General features: G+C 30.2%; 2 protein-coding genes across 3 annotated transcripts; both read left to right on the forward strand.

The window, feature by feature from the left end:
• The first annotated feature begins 543 nt into the window (after positions 1-543).
• Positions 544-1763, forward strand: LOC109800336 (uncharacterized). Its single transcript, XM_020361130.3, has 2 exons — positions 544-903; positions 1012-1763. Exons 1-2 carry the CDS (start codon positions 685-687, stop codon positions 1417-1419), a joined length of 627 nt encoding a protein of 208 aa, XP_020216719.1. The 5' UTR covers positions 544-684; the 3' UTR covers positions 1420-1763.
• An 11797-nt stretch (positions 1764-13560) lies between these two features.
• LOC109791734 (putative mitochondrial adenine nucleotide transporter BTL3) lies at positions 13561-17332 on the forward strand. Of its 2 annotated transcripts, XM_083077119.1 has the most exons (5): positions 13561-14236; positions 14393-14696; positions 15731-15854; positions 15927-16198; positions 16811-17332. In XM_083077119.1, exons 1-5 carry the CDS (start codon positions 13827-13829, stop codon positions 16877-16879), a joined length of 1179 nt encoding a protein of 392 aa, XP_082933245.1. In that variant the 5' UTR covers positions 13561-13826; the 3' UTR covers positions 16880-17332. The 2 variants fall into 2 exon arrangements, with proteins under 2 accessions (XP_082933245.1, XP_020206697.1); XM_020351108.3 differs by having other exon boundaries at positions 13563-14236; positions 15731-16198.
• Positions 17333-24425: the final 7093 nt, after the last annotated feature.

A 24425-nucleotide genomic window follows, 5' to 3' on the forward strand; every position in this document is an offset into this window, starting at 1 on the left:
GAATTAAAGTTTCTCAGAATTAAAAATTCTGCAAGGATACTTAATAAAATTTGACCATATTATCTCATTCATTAATACAAGGTAAGTTCACATTGGAAAATGTTTTACTGACATAATTTCTAAATAAATGCTTTTATGACTATGGATGTGGTTACCTAAATTTTCCTTCATGCATTTTCTAGAGTCCTCATAGATGCTCATCCAAAATTCATGGCACGAAAGAAGAGAGAGAAGAAAAAGAAAAGGTATAAAAAAATTATAAATATGATTTTTGTTAATCATGAACATAGTTGTGTATTCAGAACTAATCTATGTTTGTCAATTTGGTTAATACTGTGATAAAAAATAATATATAAAAAATTATAATAAAAAAAGAGATAAAAAATAAAAATGATCATAACTTTTCCTTTTCTCTTCCATCACATCTAAGACGTTAGTAGTAAAAGCTTGAAGTTATGCATTTATTGCGAAGCCAACTTGGTAAGCACGTTATACATAAGCAACGTCCTTCTATTTGGATCAATCTTCAAATTTCGCCCCCATATTAGATTCTCCTTTGTGGTTATTTATAACTCAAAAGTCCAATCCAAGGGAAACTCACCCTATATAAAGACCTCAGTGTTATACTACATTTGATCACAAAGAAACAGCCAAGGTTCGAGAGTGAAACCACTCTTTGAAGCTATGGTATCCTTTCACAAAGCGCTGGCCGAGAGTACAAGGCCTGAAATCCATGAAGAATTTGAAGCATCATCAAAGAAGAGAAAGTGGGAAGAGCCATTTGCTGAAGATTTCTTCAAGGATCAAACAACTCTAGAGAAAAGCAAATCCGTCTTTGATATAGACCTTCACCCTGACACACCTTTTTCTTCGGATAAATGGCGTCAATACCTCTCTATTCAGGTATGTATTGTATATATATTCTTTCAAAACTTGTTGGAAATTAAAGCCACAACTATGGTATATACTATATACTATAATTTTTTTAATTTTATTTTATTTTATGTGTAGTCAGGGCAGATACAATTGTGTAACCCAACAACAACAACAGAGGACCCCAAAAGAAACCCCGAGCCACCTATTTCTAATCACATGAGTTTAGACCTTGAGCTGAATTTGACATGTGAATCACTGAGGAAAAAAGAAGAGAATTCTGGGGGTTTGAGTGAACGTGATGATCCGTTTATTGAATCAACCAAGTGTAAGAAAGTTTCAGATGGTATAAATATTCGTTCTCCCTCGTGGTTGTCATCATCCGAGGATGATTACAAAGAGATGGTTGCAACAGTTTGCATGAGATGCCACATGTTGGTAATGCTATGCAAGTCATCTCCTTCATGTCCCAACTGCAAATTCATGCACCCTCCAGATCAGAACCCGTCAAAATTCTTGAAGAGAAGGTGCAGTCTCCTCTGCTAGTTATTTATTAAGAACGTCCATCGGATACTATATAAATTTTCACCTTTCACCAACTTACGTTTATCTAGTTTTCCCTATGAACAGCCTAAGTTCTTTATATATAGCTCTCAACTTTCAAGTGTATCTTAAAAAAAACAGCGGGGGTGATAATTAATCTAGCTCTACGTAATATGGTACTTAATTTGATTGTTAGATGCGAATAAATGAGTACCGTAGAGACCAACCTGGTATCATGATCATATATTATATATTTATATGTACATAGACATAGTATTCTCGATCATCAAAATTCTATCCTCCATTTGCCAGAACAGAATTTCGGTAGATTCTTCCTGGATTTGAAACCACGAGAGCCCATTTTTCTGGATGATGATTCTTAATTTGTCAACAAATGTTCATTTGACTGTTGTGATTTTCTATTTTCCCAATTAATAACGATCATTCCCTTGAGAGGGTTACTTTAGAAATGTTGCAGGGTAATATACGTTATATAATAACTAAATACGTTATATAATAACCACATTTACCAAATGAGAGCTCCTGCAAGAAAAATGCTTGACAAATAGTGAGAAAAGTATACATAAATGATCTGCTGCATATATAACGCAAAATTGAGTTCCCTAAAATTAACCAAGATGATCACTCCGATTCAAAGGATCTGCAGGAAAACAGATGAAGATCTGTCAATTCTGCAATGAGGGCAAATAGTAGGTTTGAAAAAGAAATACTAACATTAACATATAGCCAGAAGTTGGTATCATTATTAATTTCTTGATAGATATGTAGTCCCCGGAGCTATAACTTATCTAACATTAACACTTCAATTTTAACAAATTATATGGATAACTTAATTAAATTATCTTGTAGTGTCAATGTGTGACATATATTACTTTAAAGTACATACTATCCACCTTGCATGGGATTTGCTTCCTCTAAGGTGTGAAAATGTATTAATTAAATAAGGATACAGATATCTCTAATTTAAAGTGAGTCAAGTTTCTTTTTAATTCAAATCTCACGGTAGATGCACTCTTAGTTTGAGGAACCAAATCCCATTAAATGCACATTTGTAGTCTCATGAGAAATTACTAGATAATCAGGACCACCAAGTGTGCCTATGGTCCCAATTAATATTTACATGACTTGCATTTGAGTTTTTTAATTTATGAGAAATTAATAATATTTATTATATGCCATATAGGAGTAGAAATTATCAGATTATTCCATCTAACACTACCTAATATTTCTCATGGTCATTTAAGTTCTTTGCTAAATAAATGCAAAGGAAAAGGGATGAAGATAGAGAAGCAATAGATAGATATATAATTAATTCTTAAATAATCCACATGAAAAACCATATTTCTATACTACAATTCATGAACTCCTGGATGTTGGAACTACCATGTCAGCTGCATTTATGAAATGTTTCATTGTAAGAGGCGATCTGCGAAGAGTAGAGATAAGTTTTTCGATGTGAAGTTAGGATATTCCTTTGACCTTAGGTAATTCGAAACGAATGTGGCTTGGAACGAATGGTGGGATACGTGTCCCACAACTAACATTATTGCTACATGTAGTACTTAGAAATTTATGTGTCGGTTCTCTCTTACTTTGGGGACAGCTCCAGTTATATCAATTTATTACTTCGCTGCATGTTTTCAAACGATGTTATCCATTTGTTGCATATAAAGTGCGAATTAAAGGTAAACGTATCTTATAAACGTATCTTATTATAATAGTAATAATAGATAGAATTTAAGTATCAAATAGTAATAGAGAGAATTTAAATATCAAATTCAAAATACTAGGTTAAAGCAATTGTTAACTTATCATGATTTTTAGCCATTTGAAAAGATAAAAATATGATTTGAGATAATGTAACAAAAGATAGAAAATTAAAACTTAAACAAAGTAAGTAAATATTTTTGAAATTAAGAGATAAAAATCTTAGAGTTACCGTTTCTTGTTCTCAATTTTCTCAAGATAAATTTTACAAATTCTAAAATCTTGCCAATAATTTATTTTTAAAATTGTGAACAGTCTTTGATCTAGGATGTCAACTGTTTTTATCTTAGAAAAATTTCAAATTGATATAAAGAAATTTATTCGTAAAGTAAAGTATTGAGAATTGAGAAAATAAGTTTGATCTTGCAAATTTATAAGATTCAACCAAAATAGTCCGATCATACACTTTAAATTAAAAGAGATAAAAATACAAAATACTTAAATAAGTGAAAGAATCCTTCTTTAAGAGGTTTCATTTTTAGCCTCTTACAAAACCAAAACAAAAAATAGTTAGAAGAGAGAAATTAAAAAAAAAAAATCTAAGATTATAACTTATAGAAAAATTAGATATTTTAAGTACAGATGTTCATCCTAGCAAGTATGATCATGTTTCCTTGTTAATAACGACATGCTTTTTTAGACAAAGGTGTTTTAAAGGGAAGCACAACCATACATATCAACAATTACAATCACACTTGATAAAATGACCATATTTTCTTAGCATCAATGACCGTACATGTTAAACTATGACTGACTTTCATTTTAAAAAAATTAGTTATATATTTAAAACTAGTTATAATCCAAATTATCTTTTTTTTTAAAATCAATTTTAATCTTTAAAATTGATTTTAATTAAATAAAACATAATTATTAAAGTATAAAATAATTATAAAAGTGTATTAAGTATAAAATTAGTTTTGAACTATTTTTTAATTTTCAAATCAATTCTAAATATATAAAAAGTTATATTACCGTTTTTTTTATTTATAAATTATGGTTCGAATGTAATAATCACATTAATAAATGATTATTAAATCATTATGATTAATTTATTTAAATAACCTAACTATAAACATTCTTACAAGTATTATATTTGATCTTCTTAAATATTAAAAATTTCATATTTAGTGTTTCCTTAAAAATATCAAATAAAAAACTGTAATATTTAGAAAAATTAATTAAAGAAATCATTTGTTGACAAATTTTTTACTGAAAGATTCATTTTAAAAATTTATTAAGATATCAAACAAAAAAATTACACTTAATCCAATGGAAGCAAATGCAGAAAATTCAAGTGAAGAGAAAATGCTCAATTATTTAATGTCTGTTAACTTTTCAAGGAAAATTGTTCCTATATTCAATGAAAAATATTCTTTGATAAAGAAAAAAAAAAACTTACAAATTTATAAAATATTAAAAAAAATTAATTAAGCATCACTGAAACAAAGAAGAGAATTAGTCATACCTTTTACTGGGGTTCATGTATGTCGCAAAATCATGCGACTAATGAGCTTTATAGGAATTTCTTCATGTACCTACTATTGACGACCACAATAGTAGATTATTCAAAATCTCCTAACTTTATGTTTCTACTTTTACCATTAATTTCTTCCGCTGAAATTCAGGAAGTTTGATTTTATATCGTTTTAACCTGGTGATGATTTAAATTGCGTACAATCAAAAGTAAAAGAGAGATTCCAGTTTTGAGCAATTCCACTTAGGTAAAACAAGTATGAATCCTAGAAATTGAAAAGGAATATTAATCTAAAAATGTAATAACATCCAAGCATGACTTCAACTGCCCCCGAGAAAAGAATAAACTGGAAGTTTTCTTAATCCTATTAGAGTATTAGTTGTTCAAAATACATGATAATTATAATGCCTGTACTTGTTAAAGCAAAATGTTACATGAACAATGTCAATGCCCGTATTGTTCCTGTTTTCATGTCGGCAACCACAAATCTCCTGTATCCGCATCTCTTACTCTTATAATTATAAAAGCATTTCCAAAATTCTCTAAACAGCGATCATATTCATCGATCATCACGAGTTTGTTTCCTCAAAACAGTCACTGCCTAGCTCACATCATTACCTCATTCGGTGAAAGGATTGCAGTGAAGAATAAGAGAGCCAAAAGCAAATCAAGCCAAAAAATTTGGTAGAGCCATAGTTTTCTTGCTGGGGCTGAGAATGCTATGAAAGGACATCGCAACAACGATTTTCACCCAACAAACAAACAACTAGTTGTCCAGTTAAATCCCAATATCATGACTGGAGCCTGGAGGACAAATGGTAATGGCTTCTTGTCATCCACTTTTTTCTTTTGAAGTACATACAAACCAAGTGATCAGTAAAATTTCATTTCTTTCGATCTATGTATTTAGCTTTAGCAATTCATGATTCATTAAATAGCCCTTTCGGTTGTAGCTAGGGTTATGAAAGGCACCAAAAGAACCAACCATGTTAATTTGACAGATCCCTACTTATTAGTTCAATAGCTCAAGTTCCTTTCTCGGACTAAAATGAGCGTGACTTACACACCCACATGTCTCAAGGAAGACAAGAAATATGAGATTTTTTTTTTTATATATATAAATTGCGTGTATCTCAGAAGACAATTTTACTCGAACAGTTAGAATCATTATAGACGATTATACTCTCTCTACAAGCCTCCACATCTATATCACTATTCGTTGATAAACAAAAGAAATAGGAAGTGTGAATGCTTCGTAAAAAGAAAATTGAAAATTGGAGCAAGCAAGCGATGGCGAAAGAAAACTACAACAATGAAAGGTGAACGACACAATTAAAGAGAATGATAGTTCATCGAGTGTGGCGAAGTTGCCAACAGAAAAAGTGTGAAGTGGATGTCTCGAAAGTTTTAAAATAAAACTTACTATTTACCAAAGGGGACTGAGGGAGTTAAAAGTAGTACAAAATTTAGTTACGGTTACTTAGTTTCGCTTGTTCCTGTTTCTTTAATTTATTACATTAGAAGTTTTACCTTATAGATTAAAATTAAATATAAGTGTATATTATTTGGTAAAATTTTAATTTTAATTAAAAAAAATAATACCAAGCTAGTAGTTCAGCAGTAGGGGTTGATTCACATTTAAGCAAGGTCAGGGGTGTATGCAGCTGCGTTAAATCTTAGGGTCAGTTATCTCATCCTTTGACATCCTTTGAGGTGCCTCCCTCATAGCGAGGGGTCGGTTTTAGATACTCCAGGGACGAACCAAAAAAACAAAATAAAGAACTGTCTTTAAGTTTCATTAAAAAAATAAAAGAAAGAAATGTCATAATTTATGCGTTTAATTGAGACAAAATAATTCATAAAATAAGTAATATTATCAAGAAGAAGAAAAAAACAGACACTCATTAATGCATTGGGTAGGAAGATAGCGAAAAGGATAATCCAAAACTAATTAATAAGACGAAGACTCTTGAGGTTTTTTCTTTCCTTAAAAAAATGTGTAAATACATTTATTTCTATTTAAAACACAATACTTGCATATTAATGAACAATTAAATTGGGGGTGTAAACATGTTCGGTTGACCCAAATTTAAAAATTTTATTATATAATCTTATCAAATTTTAATGCGTTGAATTGAATTTGTATTTTTTTTTATAAATTTAATCCAACTTAACTGGATCATGAATAGATTAGATTGAGTGAAATCAATTAGGTCAACTTAATTAAACTTGTTTATTTATTATAAAAATTTAAATATTTTATAATAAATATAAATTATTTGATATATTGTTACAAATATAACGTTATCAACTGCTAAATCAAATAATAATACAAACTAAATTTCAAAAATAAATTTGTTGATTTATTACATTGTTATCAGTTCAAACAATCAATATTAATATAAACAAATTTTAAAACAAATATATTGTACTGTTATAATACTGTCAACTCAAAAACACTTATACTAAATAAGAGTGATAGATATTATTATCCTAAATTAGTGATCACACTAATATTTATTATCCTATTACTCAACGTATACAATATCCATTTTTGATTGGGTTGGTTTGGTTTGGATTTGACTCGAATACTAAAAAAAATTGATCTAAACTTATTTAGTTAATTTGGTCAATTTAAATTTATGAGTTACTTGTACATGCTTATATCCCTGTCATTAAAGAAAATATCATGACGTAAAAGTAATATTTTAGCTATTTTCTTTGAAAGCATTTAGAGTATTAAGAAAATTGGTAAAATATTACTTTTATTTTCATAATGGTTTTTATTTTCTATTCTCGGATAACATTTTTCAAAAAAAATCTTTGTATTTTAAATAGAAGAATATTGACAAGTATGTTAAAAATATTGATTAAAGAATAAAAAAAAAGAAAAATTATACCAAAATATAAGTCATTAATACAAATTAATTTGTGATTTTATTAAGTTTAAATATGATTTTTTATACAATTATTCCTTCTAATTCTTTTTTTTTTGTTTACTCTTGGAAGGAAATATATATTTTATATGTTTATTGAAAGTTTAAAATAACATTAATCCTTATTTTTAATTCTATTTTGTTGGGTATTTTTATTTTTATATAATTATTAAATGTTTTACATAATTTTTATAAATGAAAAAAAAAATAATGACACAAAGCATAAGATAATTTTAGGATTAATTATATTTTTACTCCTTAAAAAATAAATAAGTTTATATTTTAATTTTTATAAAAAAAAATTATTTTTTATTCTTCTAAAATTTGAACAACTGTTTTTAATTCGTATGATTATATGATTGTAACTTCGTTAAGGAAAAAATAATCTTTAGATTTTAGAGATAAAAATTAAAAAAGAATACTTTATAAAAACTAAAATCAAAATGTATTTATTTTATAAAAATAATAATGCTTATAAATTTTAGAATGATGAAAAAAAAAATATCAATCAAAATTAGAATTCACTAATTTTATAGAGATTAAACACATATTTGAGTTATAATTTTAATATAATAAAAAATATTATTTATATTTCTTAATATATATGCTATCTGAAAATTGAATAAATTAGATAATGAAAATATTAGTATTAAATAAATATCAAATGAGAGATCTTCATAGATTAGGGGTCTCTACCTGATGATTTATTAATATTGTGGGAGTCATTCTTTTAAAGTCAAAATGGTCATTAAGCGGATTAAGACACTTACTATGATTCATTGATTTATTCATAATTAAATGAAGATCAGGCTGAAAATAATATATATATATATATATATATATATATATACATATATATATATATATATAATTTTACATATGACATATTAAGTAATATATTGCTATAATTAAATTTATAATTAATTAATTAATTAAATTAACATAAAAATATGATGATCATATCATATATCCTTTTTTTTTGTGCAGTATGGTATATGTCTTTTAAGATAAAATTCATAATAAATAAAAAAAATATATTCATCTATATAGAAATTTATTCATGAACTTTTATTTATTTAAAAATACTTTAAAGTAAAAAGATCAAACCACTTTTTTTAGATGACAGCTCGAAACTAGTTTACTGTACGGTAATAAGTAAAAGGTGTTTATTAAATTTCATTTGTTTTAATTTAGAAGTTAAGTTGTAAGTTATTTGATATTTTTAACTGGAAATCTGAAATTTATATAAAATTACTTATCTCATCAAATTAAAAGTATATTTATAAATAAGAATATAAGGGAAACTTATTTTAATAATAATAAAAGTATTGAAGAACAAATATTTAAGTTTAATTTTAAAATGTCAAAATTACTTAATTAATAAAATTTTATTTTAATAATGATTTGTAAATGATATATATAAAATTAATTAATGAAATTTAACTATAAATTAAAAAAATTAAGTCATTATATATTGTTTAATAATATTTTTAAAGAAATAAAACTTTAATTAAGAAAATTAATAATATTAAATTATATTAAAAAAATTAAAATTTATTATGTGTAATGACCTACCATAGTCTTTACACTATACAGTAAAACTACTCGTAGCAAAAAAATATAAAACAATAACCTAAGGTTAATATGCAAACAGTTCATGAAAAATACATGTAATTATATATGTATGTGTGCATAAGGATTAAAATCACTCAAAAGAGTAAATGTCCCTCAATGGAACTACCACATATTATGTACACATATGTATATATAGTAATTCAAAAACTAAAGATGTAACCTAGGTCAGTCAAGTAACATTACAAAATATATACAAAAGTTAGTAGCAAGCTACACTGCCATCCAACATGACTCTCAGCTTGATACCAGCCTCTAGTCTGTCACTATCTTACTTTCATATCAAGTATAATCAACATAGTCCCACCACAAGAAAACATGCAAAAGTAAGCTAGTATTCAAAATAATAATCATAACATAGATATAGAAGTAAATGCATCTATACTATTCACATTATCATGTAACCACACAATACAATACCTCATGGCTTACAACTTAGCAATACTATAATAATACATCAACATGACATTCAACAACCTTTAAAAAGGTACACAACTTAACCATAGCAACAATTTCAACTTACACTACAATAATGCAACTCAACAACAAATCCACATAACATATGAACAACACCACAATCAACACATTATATGCATAACACCTCAACTACATGTGTCATCACACATTCAATTAAAAAATCTCTTACAACGAAGGTAAGTAGTCTAAATCGTTTGCCCCTACCAAATCAACAACAATGTAATCTTTTCAATACAACTATATCAACAACAAATTTGAATAAAAATCCACAACATTCTTGGATTTTGCCACTTAAAATAGGAAAGTCTAGTATTCTTGTTAGGGTAGAACAACTTGAGTGTGGGTCAACCACGACTTTAATATGCATAACTAAGCCTCTTGTGAGTAAAGTTGTCAAAACGGGCCTTCCAACTCAACTTGGCCACCACGGGTTGGTGGATCAACTTGTTTGGTCCACCAAACCACCTAATTTTTTTTTAAAAAAAACTCCAATTTTAAATACAATTCAATCTAATCGGGTCAAGCTTGCAACGATGGCTCATAGAGGCATAGTGGTAGGCGAATGTGCCAAGACTCGCATTGTGGAGGTGTGATGGCTTGTGGAAAAAAAAAGAGGAGAAGTCAAGCAGGATTGGTAGGTCCGTGAGGCAGCTCACGGAGGCTTAGTGGCTTAGAAAGTTGTGGTGGCTCACAAAAGCACTATGGTACATAGTGGCTTGTGGAGAGAAGTGAGAAGAGGTCAGTCTTGTGCAATGGCTTGTGGAGAGAATGGAGGAATGGTCAAAACTCAAGATGGTTCTACCATCATTATGTTAGGCATGTAGTGGCTTGTGGGAGAAGAAAAGGTTTGTGGCTGGGTTTATGCGATGATTTTTTGGATTTGGAAAAGATGATGAATGAGAATATGATGGGTCGATAGTGGGTTAGGGTTAGGGCTGAAGTGTAAGTGTGCAACTTTATAAAGTTATGTGAATAAGTGGGTTAGGGTGGGTAGCATGACCCACCACAAGTTCAACTTGGGTGGGCCGGGTGAAAGTGAGTCGAGTTCATATTCTTTATCAATCATGAAGTTTTTATTTTTTTGCCCCAACCCAACTCGTTTTCAAGGTGGGTTGGGTTGGCCCATAGGTCACAGCTCACTTTGACAGCTTTACCTATGATATTAGCTCGTTGACTATCCTTCAAATACTATGTACTTTCCCATACTTAGTTAGAGATTTTGGCCTCCAACCTTGTATCTTACTCTAAATTGGCTACTTTATACATGTATGACTCGATCTAACCCCATATAGATCAACATTTGTCACTTTATAATGAGTATAGCTCAACTCGACTCTTATATTGTGGCCGCTTATAGATAATACGCCTCAATTTTGCCCATATACCACTTCAACTAAGGTCCTAAAAAAGACTCAACTACCCATTTCAATGGTTAACATCCCAAGAAGGGTTTTCAACAACTAAGCTCATAAAATACCACAACAGTATCTTCACAATGAGATATCCAACTTTTAAAGCAACTTTTCCTTTATTCTTAAGTCAATCAACACAATTCAACATCATGTCTTTGGCATTCTCAACTCAACTACCTCAATGTTCCATATACAACTATCTCAGCCAATTCCCAACCACACTTCATCATAAAGGCTTGATGACACTCCCTGACAATCTCAGCCTTATTAAACACTACCTAGGTTTACAAATATATTTCTACTCAATAGTATGAATTTTTCACTGACTATGAATATCACCCCATAAGAAACTCTGACATCTCTTGTCCTCCTTAGCAAACACAGACAAAGGGAGGTTTGTGGACTACATTGCATACATCAATAAAGCTTGTAAAATAGATTTTACTAATGTAAGCTTTCCAGCAAAACAAAGTTGGTGAGGCTTCAAGTTTGATAACCTTTGATACACCTTGGACAAAACGAAATTAAAGAAATTTCTAAAGACTCTTTTTATGTGGAATAAGAATGCCAAGATATTTACCCAAGTCATTAATGTGTTGAAAACCCAATTGTTGGCTTATAATTAATCATCTATACAACCCCACATTTTTGAAAAAGAAGACTTGATTCTTTTCATTATTGACCTTCTACCCTAAACTCTAGCAAAAAGAATAACTTTTAGAATAATAACAACTTGTTCCTGACTATAGCTTCTGCAAATAAGAGAAGGTTGTCTGCAAAAGTGAGATGAGACAACTTAGGGCCTTTCACATTTTGAATTGGCTTCCAATGCTTGGTGTCAACTACAATCTGAATAAGGTAAAACAACCTCTCAATACAAAGTACAAATAGATAGGGGACAAATAAGATCTCCTTGTCTCACCTTTCTTTCGATCTTGAACTCCTTAAGAATCTCCCTATTCCTCAACATATGCATCCTAGAAGAAGATATACTATTCCAAATGATTTCAATAAAGTTTTCAGGCTAGCCAACATATCCAACAAGGTATCTTAAACAAAGGCTCAATTAGGCCAATCATACTCTTGCTCCAAATCTATTTTAATTCTCATCCAATTGATAACACCTTTTTTGTGCCCCATCAAATGGAAAACCTCCTGGGCAATAATGATATTATCTCTACTCTAACAGTTTGGGATAAAACTAGACTAACATAGACCAACTAGCTTTTCCATTAAAGGTCTCAAGCAATTAGACAAATTTTTAGTAATGACCTTAAATGATACATTACATAAACTAATGAGTCTAAAATTCTTCAAATTAGTAACATGCTCTACCTTAGAGATTAAAGATATGAGGGTGTCATTAATCTCATGAAGCCTACGAGATTACTTAACAACAACTTTACTATAATAATCCACATTTTAAATAAATAAAATAAATAGAAGTACATCTTAATATTCTATCAAAAATATATGTAAATAAAAGTACATTATTTTCTTAAAAAATAGTAAAAAAAAAGTTTTTACAAGTAACAAAAAAGTCAAAAACATTCCTCTTTCCAAATATAGAGATTGAAGATTTAATCAGATTATATTAAAAAATATTATATTTAAAATAAACTAATTTACATTTTTATTTTCATAATTTTTCTCCTGATTTTAAAACATTTCTTACAAAAAGAATACAGTAGAAAAAAAATCAAGAAATGAGTGTTAAGTAAAGGTGTAAGTGAGTTGAATCTTATTATTTAATTTGATTAAAATTTAACGGGTTAAATTTGACTGAGTTTATATATATATATATATATATATATATATTTTTTTTTTTTTTAAATTCAATCCAATCTAATTCAATTACAAATGAATTAGATCAATAGAGTAAATATAATTAAATTTATTTATTTTTTTATAAAAATATAAATATGTTATAATAAATATAAATAATTTAATATCTTGTTACAAATGTAATATTATTAACTAATAAAATAAATAATAATACAAACTAAATTTTAAAATAAATTTATAAATTTGTTACATTGTTATTATCTCAAATAACTAATATTAATATAAAATAAAATTTAAAATAAATATATTCTACTGTTATAATATTATCAATCAAAATAATTATTATAATATTATTAACCTAAAAATATAATAAAAATAACAAAAAATATATTTTTAAACAAATAATTACACTAACTTATTATTATTATATAATCAAGATTTATGAATAAAAAAATAAAAAATTTGTTACTAAATCTGTATAATATTAACTTTTAATCAGATTTAGGTAAATCTAATTTAAATACTTTAAAAAAAAACTCAATCTGAATTCATCAAGTGGATTTGGATTAATTCTAGTTAACCAATTAACTATCCTTGTTTAGACCCTAGTGTCGAGGAAGGAGGAGATAAAAGGATAACGTTAAATTTTTCTGCTTTGTGCTAAGAAACGGAGAAAGAAACAAAAGGAAGAGGATACTGTTGCAGTATTTGAAACTTGAAAGCAAGAAAGAAAGAAGCGAATAATGGTTAATTTTTGTTGAATTAAGTGTAGAAATTATCCTCTCTCCTTTTTTTTTTTTTTTTTTTTGGCAAGGAAGTGACAAGTGACAACCTCGGAAGCTGGCATTAACTTGGATTTGTGGTAAATAAATAATGTGAGAAAGTGTGAAGATCATTTTACTGAGAATGGCAATGCAGGCAGGGGATCTCTGCCAGCAACGAAATTCGCATTCTTCTCCCATTTTCTTCAATCCGATTTCCGATTTTGGTTCCTTCACCGGAGGGTTGTTTCTCGACCCCAAAATTCCCGATTCCTTTGTTCGTTCCATTTCCTTGAAGATTCACGCCACTGCTTCTTCCGATACCAATCTTCGCCGGCATCGGAGTAGGGTTCCGGCAGGGATTTTTTTGTCCTTGAGCTTGCCCACTGCTAAACTCGTTGCAGAACCCAATCTGCAAAGTGGTGAACACGTGTCCGACAAGGAGACCACCTCGAACGGCGTCGTTCAGCAAAGAAAGGTTAGGGTACGAGGAGGCAATGCCGTCAACACCACCAAGCATCTCTGGGCTGGTGCTATAGCTGCTATGGTCTCTAGGTATATTTAATTTCACCAATTAACCTAAACTTCCTGTTGTTAAATAAATAGGTTATCGTATAATTTCTCTTTTGATTCGGTTTATCAGTTAATACTCCACTTAATATTTGTGTGACGTTAACTAATTAATTAATTATTTTATTTATTTTTTATCAGAACTTGTGTTGCTCCACTTGAAAGACTTAAGTTGGAGTACATAGTTCGTGGTGAGAAGAGGAATATATTGGAGCTTATTAGCAAAATCGCGACCTCTCAAGGGTTGAGAGGGTTTTGGAAAGGGAACCTTGTAAATGTTCTGCGGACAGCTCCATTCAAAGCGGTTAATTTTTGTGCTTACGATACTTATAGAAAGCAACTGCTCAGGTTTTCCGGGAATGAGGAAACTACCAATTTTGAGAGGTTTATTGCTGGTGCTGCTGCTGGGATTACTGCTACCATTATTTGCCTTCCACTTGACACTGTATGTGGGATTTTATGATTTCAGTTATTTTTCTCTGTTACATTCCAACTGAATAAACTTGCATTCATGTGAAACGTAAAGGTCAGATAGCTACACAAATGTATGCATTGATATTGATTGAGTGGTCTTTGAATTCATAGTTCTGTATGAGCTCAACCTCTACCAATAAATAAGCTTTCAACTATTCCAGTTGTTATTGTAGTGTTTAACTGATTACCCTTTTCAATTTTAGGAACTGAATAGCAACCTTCTTGTTATCCGTGTTCAACATCTGTCTCGTCTCCAGGCCTCAGTGTGAACATCTATTTGTGTTCAACTGAACGTTCTAAGTTCTTAACTCTCTTTTTCAGATTTTTTAGTTAAGGAAACATTTGGACTGGGTATGGCATCACTACAATTTAATAATGAGAGAAAAAAAATCCTGTTAGTACTTATATTGTCATGCTGATGTAAATCGTATCCCCCAGAACCCCACCAATATATATAGTTATAGTGGTATATAGTTATTAGTTAATGTTTGTCCTTCTGTAAAGCATGATTGTTTCTTTCTTACTGTGTAGCTAGCTAGCTGTGGCCCCTTATACCCAAATATTTTTCTCCATTATGCATTAAGTTAAATGAAAATGAAAAGTTTAATTGCCTTAAGATGTTTCCGTTTGTACATGGATCCTGTCAAATTAGCTCCTAAGTTCTAACATGGCCATATCATTTTAGTAGATATATACAACAATGGGTCCCTGTCTAGGAAATTCAAGGACATATAAGAAGCTGAAATGAGATGATCCAAATTCACTTCATGTTCCCTTCCAAGTAATTTCTTAATTGCACATGTCTTCTATTTCTAAGTCTGACTTGTAGGAAAATGGTGCAAGTTGCTGTAAATTAGTCTGTGTCTGTTATCTTCAATCAGCATGAACACCTGAATCATATATTAAACAAAATTAGGTTCTGCAGTTAATAAAAACATAAGAATAAACATTTAGCTATTTTGTAGTGTAATCACTTGGAAAAATTTACTATGTGGTTCCTTACAGATCCGGACCAAGTTGGTGGCACCTGGTGGAGAAGCTTTGGGTGGGGTAATTGGTGCTTTCCAGTACATGATTCGAACTGAAGGATTCTTTTCTCTTTACAAGGGTTTAGTACCATCAATTATAAGTATGGCTCCTTCTGGTGCAGTTTTTTATGGTGTATATGATATACTGAAATCAGCGTATCTGCATTCACCAGAAGGAATGAAGAGAATCCAGAATATGCATAAACAGGGTCAGGAACTCAGTGCCTTTGATCAGCTTGAGTTAGGGCCTGTAAGAACATTGTTGTATGGGGCTATTGCTGGTGCATGTGCAGAAGCTGCTACATACCCATTTGAAGTGGTGAGGAGGCAACTTCAATTGCAAGTCCAGGCTACTAAATTAAGTTCTCTAGGAACTTTGGTCAAAATAGTTGACCAGGGAGGCATTCCAGCTCTCTATGCGGGACTTGTTCCCAGCTTATTACAGGTATTTAAATTCTTAACTTCTTGGCAGGCCCTACTGGTATTTTACTGGTCTTCCCTAGGAATCAGGATTATTTTTCTCTGGTTGTAACTTGTCAATCCATTCATATTAATGATTCAACAAATTAGAACGACTTAAAGTTTCTAATGTACAGAATATTGATTTAGATTAACTGATTAAGAAACATAGAGGATGGTGTTTCTGTTTGCTGACATAATCTAAATTCCATTTTTATTTGTACCATGCGGTGATCACAAGTTGGCTTTGCTTACATATCATCCTTCTCTAATTCTTTCATCAAAGCAATGTCTTGTTTATTAAATGGTTTGACCTATTGTATTAGGATTATTTACCCTTGTAGTTGGATTATTTATTGATGTAGGTTGTATATGCCAAAACAGAAACCATTTCATCTGTTTATTGTGGAGATGTAGATTAGGGACCATTTCCTCGGTGTTATATTTAGATATTTTCTTTTGTTATTTTCATATAGTTTATAAATTATAACGACCCTTGTGCCTATTTTTTCCATTTTTGATTTCCATACTGCTTAAGGTTGTTTTTAGTTGATCACAAAAGTTGAATAAATTTCGTATTTTAATTTCCCATGTCCAGGTACTTCCTTCAGCTTCAATAAGTTACTTTGTCTATGAGTTCATGAAGATTGTTCTGAAAGTGGAGTAGGCAACGAATAGATTCTAAGGTATATACTGATAAGAAACTGTAGCATGATTCACGGGAGAACAGCTAAATTAGTTACATAATGGTAACGTTCAACTTTAATTGGCAATCGTATTTGATGCCTGTCATTGAGGGTGAAAGCATTATTCAGGTCTTGCTATCTCGTACGACTGATCACTATATCCTTACCATGTGTATTACCAACAGAATTTTTGGAATGTTCTACAGTCAATATACCCAGGCTTCAAGTCTGCAAAGTGAAAATAAATTTATTTAGTCACTGCCAGATATTGACTCCTATTCTCATTAGGTTTATACAATTTTGTTAGTTTTTTATTTTCCATCTGGTAGTAAGTCTTGATCATTATCATTGTTGGGTGTACAAGCAAATTCCATTTACATTTGGCTGTAACGTAAAACGTTGCTTATTAATTATTCTGTGCATTGCTTGCATTACACCTAACTAGATCATATACCAGTGAGTGCACGTGATTTGGGGGTTTTGATCAGAGTGAAAATATTTAGTAAAATCAGGAAAAATGGATCTCCCACGGCTTTTTGCGGGCCATCAAGAACTTATTCAAATGTGTGGTTGATTGCAGTTTATATGCTCCAATCAAGAAAGTTTAGAAGTGCTGAAGTGGTGTTTTTCAGCTTGTTAGCGGTGTTATTTTTGAATGATATTTTAAAAAGATTAATATATTTATTTAATAATAATTTAGAAAATTATTTTAAATTAATTTTGTTTTGTTAAACAAATATTTTGTTAAGATTTAGTTTTGTTGATTCGATTTTTTAGTCCAAGTATTATTTTATATTTTAATTTAATCTTTTAAGAGTTAGTTAGTTATTATCTTATAATGAATTTGAAAAAGAATTTTTTTTCATTATAAATATAACATACAGAAAGTGATTCATGATTAATTATGGGGAAGAATAAGGATGATCAATAATTTTAAAGACTCAGTGGTGGTCCATGAAAATCTGAGTTTCACTATGGATGAGACGATGCATTGTTGGAGGCCCACACGACCTAAGTCTCGTGTTTCTATGCTCATAATGCGAGTGGAATAAAGGCTCAACATGATCATGGAAGGCAATTTCTTCTCCTGCAATGTAGAATAAAGCTTTAAGTCACTACCACGTGGGCATTGCCCTTCATCGATGGTTGGGGTTAGAACTTAGAAACGTAACAGTCATGGGCATCGGCGGCTGCGAAGCTTCAAGCTTTATGGAATCACCCGGAGGGCTCAAAACCACTTTGCATATTAGCAGATAGGGATTGATCCTAACCGGTAAAAAATAAATATAATAATTAAAATACAAGGTGTGATGGCGGTGGATAATTCATGATGTTATTTTTAGCTTGTATTCCCTCTGCTTTGGAATCCGAATGCGGTTACTTTGAGGCAAACGGTGAATCAGAATTAACCACTAGGGTTAGCCTAGTGTCGAAAGAAAAGGGGTCAGGATAGTTAGAAGTACGAGGATCTAGATTCAATCTTTGTTATATTGTTTTGTAAGTTTTTTATCTTAAAAAATAAAAATAAAAAAGCAGAATAGTGGTCATATATCGAAGCTTAGCAATTAACATGACGTGAGAAGTTGAGAGCATGTGGTGAAGTAGCGCTGTGGTCGATACCGGTAAAACAGCGAAGACACGGACGAAAGAGAGAAACAACTGATAAGAAATAAGACAAAAAAAATGATAAGAAATAAGTTTATTTGTTTGGTAGTATGAATTTTATTAAATAAGAAATTTATAAACCTAGGTCTCATATATGTAAATAATTTTTTTTTTTATAAAATTGAGAAGAAATAACCAAGAGAAACGCATGTCGTATAATTTATTCAAATAATCAAAAAATTTAATCAAATAATAAAAACTTAATTTAAATATGTTTTTAATTCCTATAAAATTGATGATTTTGATTTTGGTTCTTCTAAAAAATTTTCTTTGTTTTTCATTTTTCTAAAAATTATAAACATTGTTTTTGGTCCTAGTAAAATAAGAAAATTGTAATTTTGATCCTTATAAAATATTATTTCTTAGTTTTCATCCCTTTAAAATTTAATCTAATTATTTTTAGTCTTTAATAATTATTTTAAGATAGATAAATAATATTTATTTTAAAGACTTATAAATTTTTTTTAGAGGTATTAAATATTAATATAATATTAATAATGATTATAAATAACACTTAAGATGATTACTTAACTTTTTAATAATACAAAATAATTAAAAAATGATTACATAGAAATAAAGACTAAAAACAACCGTTTTAATTTTATAAGAATGATAAACATTAGAAAAAAATTACAGAAACTAAAATCAAAACTTACTAATTTTATAGAGACCAAAAATATATTTAAGTTTAAAAAATTTTATTCAATAGTTAAATATTTTATTTGAATACAAAATTTTTTATTCAAATAAGAAGTCTTCGTATTTGGAAGTTTTTATAATTATATAATTATTTTTATTTTAATTATTTATTTATTTTATTTCAAAAATATTATTTATTTAGTTATATAATTTGTATTTAATTGATTAAATTAAAAAAATAATTAATAAAAAATCATTTTTTTAAAATTATTTTGTATTTTTTACTCACTTTATTTATTAACTTATTTATTTATTTCTCTTTTTTCATTTCTTCACACCTATTTTTAATTATTTTCATTCATCAAATAGAAGTGTGTTGTTTATTCGAATAAAACAACTTCTCAAAAATAATTTTATTCGAATAAATGTTGTTTAATCAAATAAACGACAATTTTATAGTAAATAACTGAAAAGTAATATTGTAATTTTTTATTAAATATAGGAAAATATTTATATTCAACATATATTTATTCAAATAAAATAACGTTCAAAAATTATTTATTCAAATAAAACAACGTGTAAGAATTTCACATAAGGATAATATTATAATTTTATTTTTTTCTCTATTCATTCAAATTAAAAAATTTAATTATAATATTATTTCTTTTCAATTTTTTTACTTATTTCTCTCAAATCAAATAATCTTATTTCCATTCTATTTCTTACCTATTTCTACTCTCTTATTTCTCTCTTCTATTGCTCTTTACTTTATTTATCATTTATTTCTCCCCTCACAACCAAATATCGCTCCAAAGTTCTACACAATCTCTCTTGAACATTCTTTCAATTATTGACTCTCGTTTCCAAACATCCATTAAAGACTCTGGGGTAGAACTCAACACAATAACAACAACTAATTGAGAAAGAGTAATATTGCAATGAAAATTAAATCGCCTACTTGCAAGAATCTGTAAGGGACACCAACAAAACAGAGAAAAAGATAATCCAAATACACAAGAGACACAAATATTTTTAACATGAAAAACCCTTTAATGTAAGGGTAAAAATCACGAGTCGTCTAGACCAAAAAAAAATTTCATTATAATCAACAAAGGGTATAATAGAGTCTTCAAATAATGCATCAAACAATGTTTATAATCAGTCAAAGAAAAATTGAGTTGCTTACAATTGAGAAATAAAAAGATGAAAAGCCCCTAAAACAGAGTTATTATTGCAAGACACGTTTCTCCTACTCTAAACTTACTTTTGACAATCCAACCTTTAAATATGAAATGCCACATCATATGAACCTGTTGCCTAAAAATCAGCTTTATCCAACAGTAAAAAAACCTTTAGTTGCAATTCAACAAATACTGCCAAGTGGATATGCAACCTATAGCTTTCTCTCTTCTCTCCTCTTTGTACTTTGCTACTATTTTCTCAAATTGAGTCACTCTTTCTCTATACTAATCTAACCCTTCTCCACTTGATTAAGTGAGACATGATGGACTTACACAATTTGGGGATCTATTCTCCACATAGGAAAGGAGTCTAAAATCCAACAAATATCCCCTTCACAACTATGTGGAGATGATCGCCAAACCAACAATCTCACAACAAACTTCAAATTTCCCTCTTGGTAATGCCTTAGTCATCATATTAGCGTAATTATCATCAATGTGAATTTTGATCAGCTCCAACAACTTAGTATCCAAAGCATCACGTATCCAATAATACCTCACATCAATATGTTTAGACCTAAAGTTGAATTTTTACCAAGATGAATACCTCTGACTATCCACAAATAGTAGATATTTATCTTGAATAAAATCTAGCTCCTGTAAGAATTTATTCACCCATACCAACTCCTTACATGCTTCAATAATGACAATGACTTTTGCCTCTATAGTAGACAAAGTTACACACCTTTGTAGTCTATATTGCCAAGACACAGCTCCCCTTGCAAATTTAATAAAATAGCTCGAAGTGGACTTCTTGGAATCAATGTCTCCAGCCATATCAAAGTCTAAGTACCGAACCAAAGTAGGCTTATCACTACCAAAACAAAGCCTCATATTTGTAGTACAATGAAGATACTTCAAAATCCATTTAACAACATTTTAATGCTCTTTACCTTAATTTTCCAGAAATCTACTAACTGTACCAACAACATTTGCTATATCTGATCTTGTGCACACCATTGTATACATCAAACTACCCATCGTAGATGCATAAGGAACCCGTTGCATATCTAATTTCTCAACTTCATTTGATGGACTTTGTTTAGAACTCAACTTAAAATGAGTAGCAAGAAGAGTGCTCACCACCTTAGCCTTTCCCATCTAGAATCTTTACAAACTCTTTTGATATAGTATTACTATAACAACCAAAACTTCTTCTCCTTTTTGTCACGCATGATTCTTATACCAAGAATCTATTTAGCAGCTCTCATGTCCCTCATGGCAAATGACTCACCCAATTGTCTCTTTAACCTATCAATTCTGGGAACATCTTTCCCAACAATAAGCATGTCATCAACATACAATAATAGGATTATGAAGTCATCATCAAAAAATTTTCTAACAAAAACACAATGGTCAGAAGTAGTCTTCTTATAGCCTTACTCACACATAACGAACTCAAATTTCTTATACCACTGCCTAAAATCTTGCTTCAAATCATGTAAGCTCTTTCTCAGCCTACACATATAGTTTTTCTTGCCTTTAACAAGAAAACCATCAGGTTGCTTCATATAGATCTCTTCCTCCAAATCACCATGAAGGAAAGCAATATTAATCAAGAGTAGTAGCCAAACTCAACACAATTTTGATGGATTCCATTTTCACCACAGGTGATAAGATCTCATTAAAATCAACACCTTTTCTTTGACAAAAGGCTTTCACCACTAATATGGCTTTATAACTTGGAAATGTATAATTACTCTCATGTTTCACTCTATAGACCCACCTGTTATCTAAGGCCCTCTTGCGCTAAAACAAATTCACCAAATCAAAAGTGTGATTATCATACAAGGATTTCATCTCATCCTTCGTAGCATCCAATCACTTTTGCTTGTTTTCACTCTCCATGGCTTCTCCAAAGCACTCAAGTTCTCCCCCATCTATCATGATCACATACTCGTTAGAAGAGTTCCTCATAGATGATTGTCTCTGCCTAATAGACCTCCTAAGTTGGGTTGGTGGTGGCTCAGGTGCATCACCAAGGCTGTCATCCTATGACATCTCATGTTCCTCTTCATCAACATCATCAATAGGAACATTTACCTCATCTCCAAATCGTTTCTCACCAACTTAGTCATGTTGCTCACCATTCTGAACATCAATATCTGATAAGTGTCAATTGTGACTAAAAGAAATTATCAATTAGTGACACTTATCTAGTAATTTATTATGAAAATGGAAGTTAAATTTTTGTAATTGTAAATAGAATCAAAAGGGTTTGAAAGGAAGTAATTTTTGAAGAGTTGATGATTTCTGTAACTAATCTACTATTTGTTTTGCAGTATTTGAAGTTGGAAGCTCTAAAAGAACTCTGGAAGCAAACGGCTCAACCTTTAAAAGGGTTGAGCACTTTCAAGGCCGCAAGCATTTCTGGAGCAAGGGACCAAAGGGCTCAGCTGTTTACAAGGGTTAAGCAGTTTGGTCTAGTGGTGGAAACTCAATCTCAGCCTCCCAAGCGCTCAGCGATTCAAAAGGGCTCAACCCTTGAGGTTTCTTCAGGGTGAAGGATTCTTTAAACCACTCAACCATTTCCCAAGCGCTAAGCGATTCTCTCTCTCTCTTTCATGCCCTGTTTTAATTCTAACACGTATATAAGGGTCGAAAAAAGAAAAAGAAAGGGATCGAAGACTTAGCGAAGTGGAGAAACAGAGCGAGAAGTCCAAGAACACTCGGGAACGGGGTTCTAGGGATTCTTCTTCTTCTTCTACACTCTTCTTTATGTTTCTTAGTGTGATTTCCTCCACCATGAGGGGCTAAACTCCATAAGTTGGGATTGAATGTAACCATCAAACTCTTATGTATTCCTTTAGATTCATATATTTAATTATCTATTATTTAGTTATCTTTGATTTTGGATTTAGATTTTGGTTGGAAAATGTTTTCTGAATCTAGTTGTGAATCAAAATCACCTAATAGTTTCAAAGACTAGGAATAGCGTTGGAACCATTAGTTGAAATAGTTATTATTCTTAATGTGGAGTTTCCAACTTAATAAAGTGAGGAATCATTTATTAAGTTAGATACTTTAGAATTTCTAACGATCAAGGAATTGATTTATAATGAATTTTTAGAACTCAATGGTATTAGATAATAGAATCTAGATGTAAGAAAAGTTAGGAATGCGTAAGAGTGAGATCGATGAAATTTAATCCCAACGATTTTATATATTGGAATTCTTCTATTTTAACTGATTTGTATGTTATTCTGCAATTGAACTACTTTTGTTTATGTAAAAAATTGATGATCCAAATTACTACAAATTTTATTTGAACAAGTATCAACTAGTATAAAGGAAATCATATTTATCTCACAAGTCCATGAGGTTGACAACCCTTCTTTCCCTATATTACAGAGACTTGGTGCGATTGCCTGCAAATCTCAACAGTATCTAGATTATGAATTGGATCAACGTAAGCCATGCCACTATCTCCCTTGGGTGTAGACTTCTCCACCTTATCCATGTCTTTAATGGTTTAGTCTTTCATAAATTTCACATCACGACTTCTAACAAACTTCTTTTTAACAAGATCATAAAATCTATAACCAAATTCATCATCACCATAACCAATAAAAATACATTGTCTTGTCTTTGCATCCAACTTGGATTTCTCATCCTTTGCAACATGCAAAAATTCCTTACAATTGAAAACTCTTAAGTGATCATACTTGACATTCTTGCCAAACCTAATTTTATTTGACACCTCATTGTTCAAAGCAATAGCATCATCTTGTACAATGTTTCACCCCAAAAATGCTTAGATAACTTAGCCTCAAAGAGCATACATCTCACTCTCTCAATCAATATTTTGTTCATCCTCTTTACTAAACCATCTAGCTAAGGAGTTTTAGGAGGAGTTTTCTCATGTGCAATACCATGTTGCCTACAGTAATAAACATCCAACATTCTGCAATACTCACCACCATTATCAGTACGAATGTGCTTCAACTTCTTACTTGACTACCTCTCAACTAAGGCATGAAAC

Source organism: Cajanus cajan, chromosome 6 (genome assembly GCF_000230855.2).
Source record: "Cajanus cajan strain Asha chromosome 6, NIPB_CcT2T_4, whole genome shotgun sequence".
Classification (NCBI taxonomy): Eukaryota; Viridiplantae; Streptophyta; class Magnoliopsida; order Fabales; family Fabaceae; genus Cajanus; species Cajanus cajan.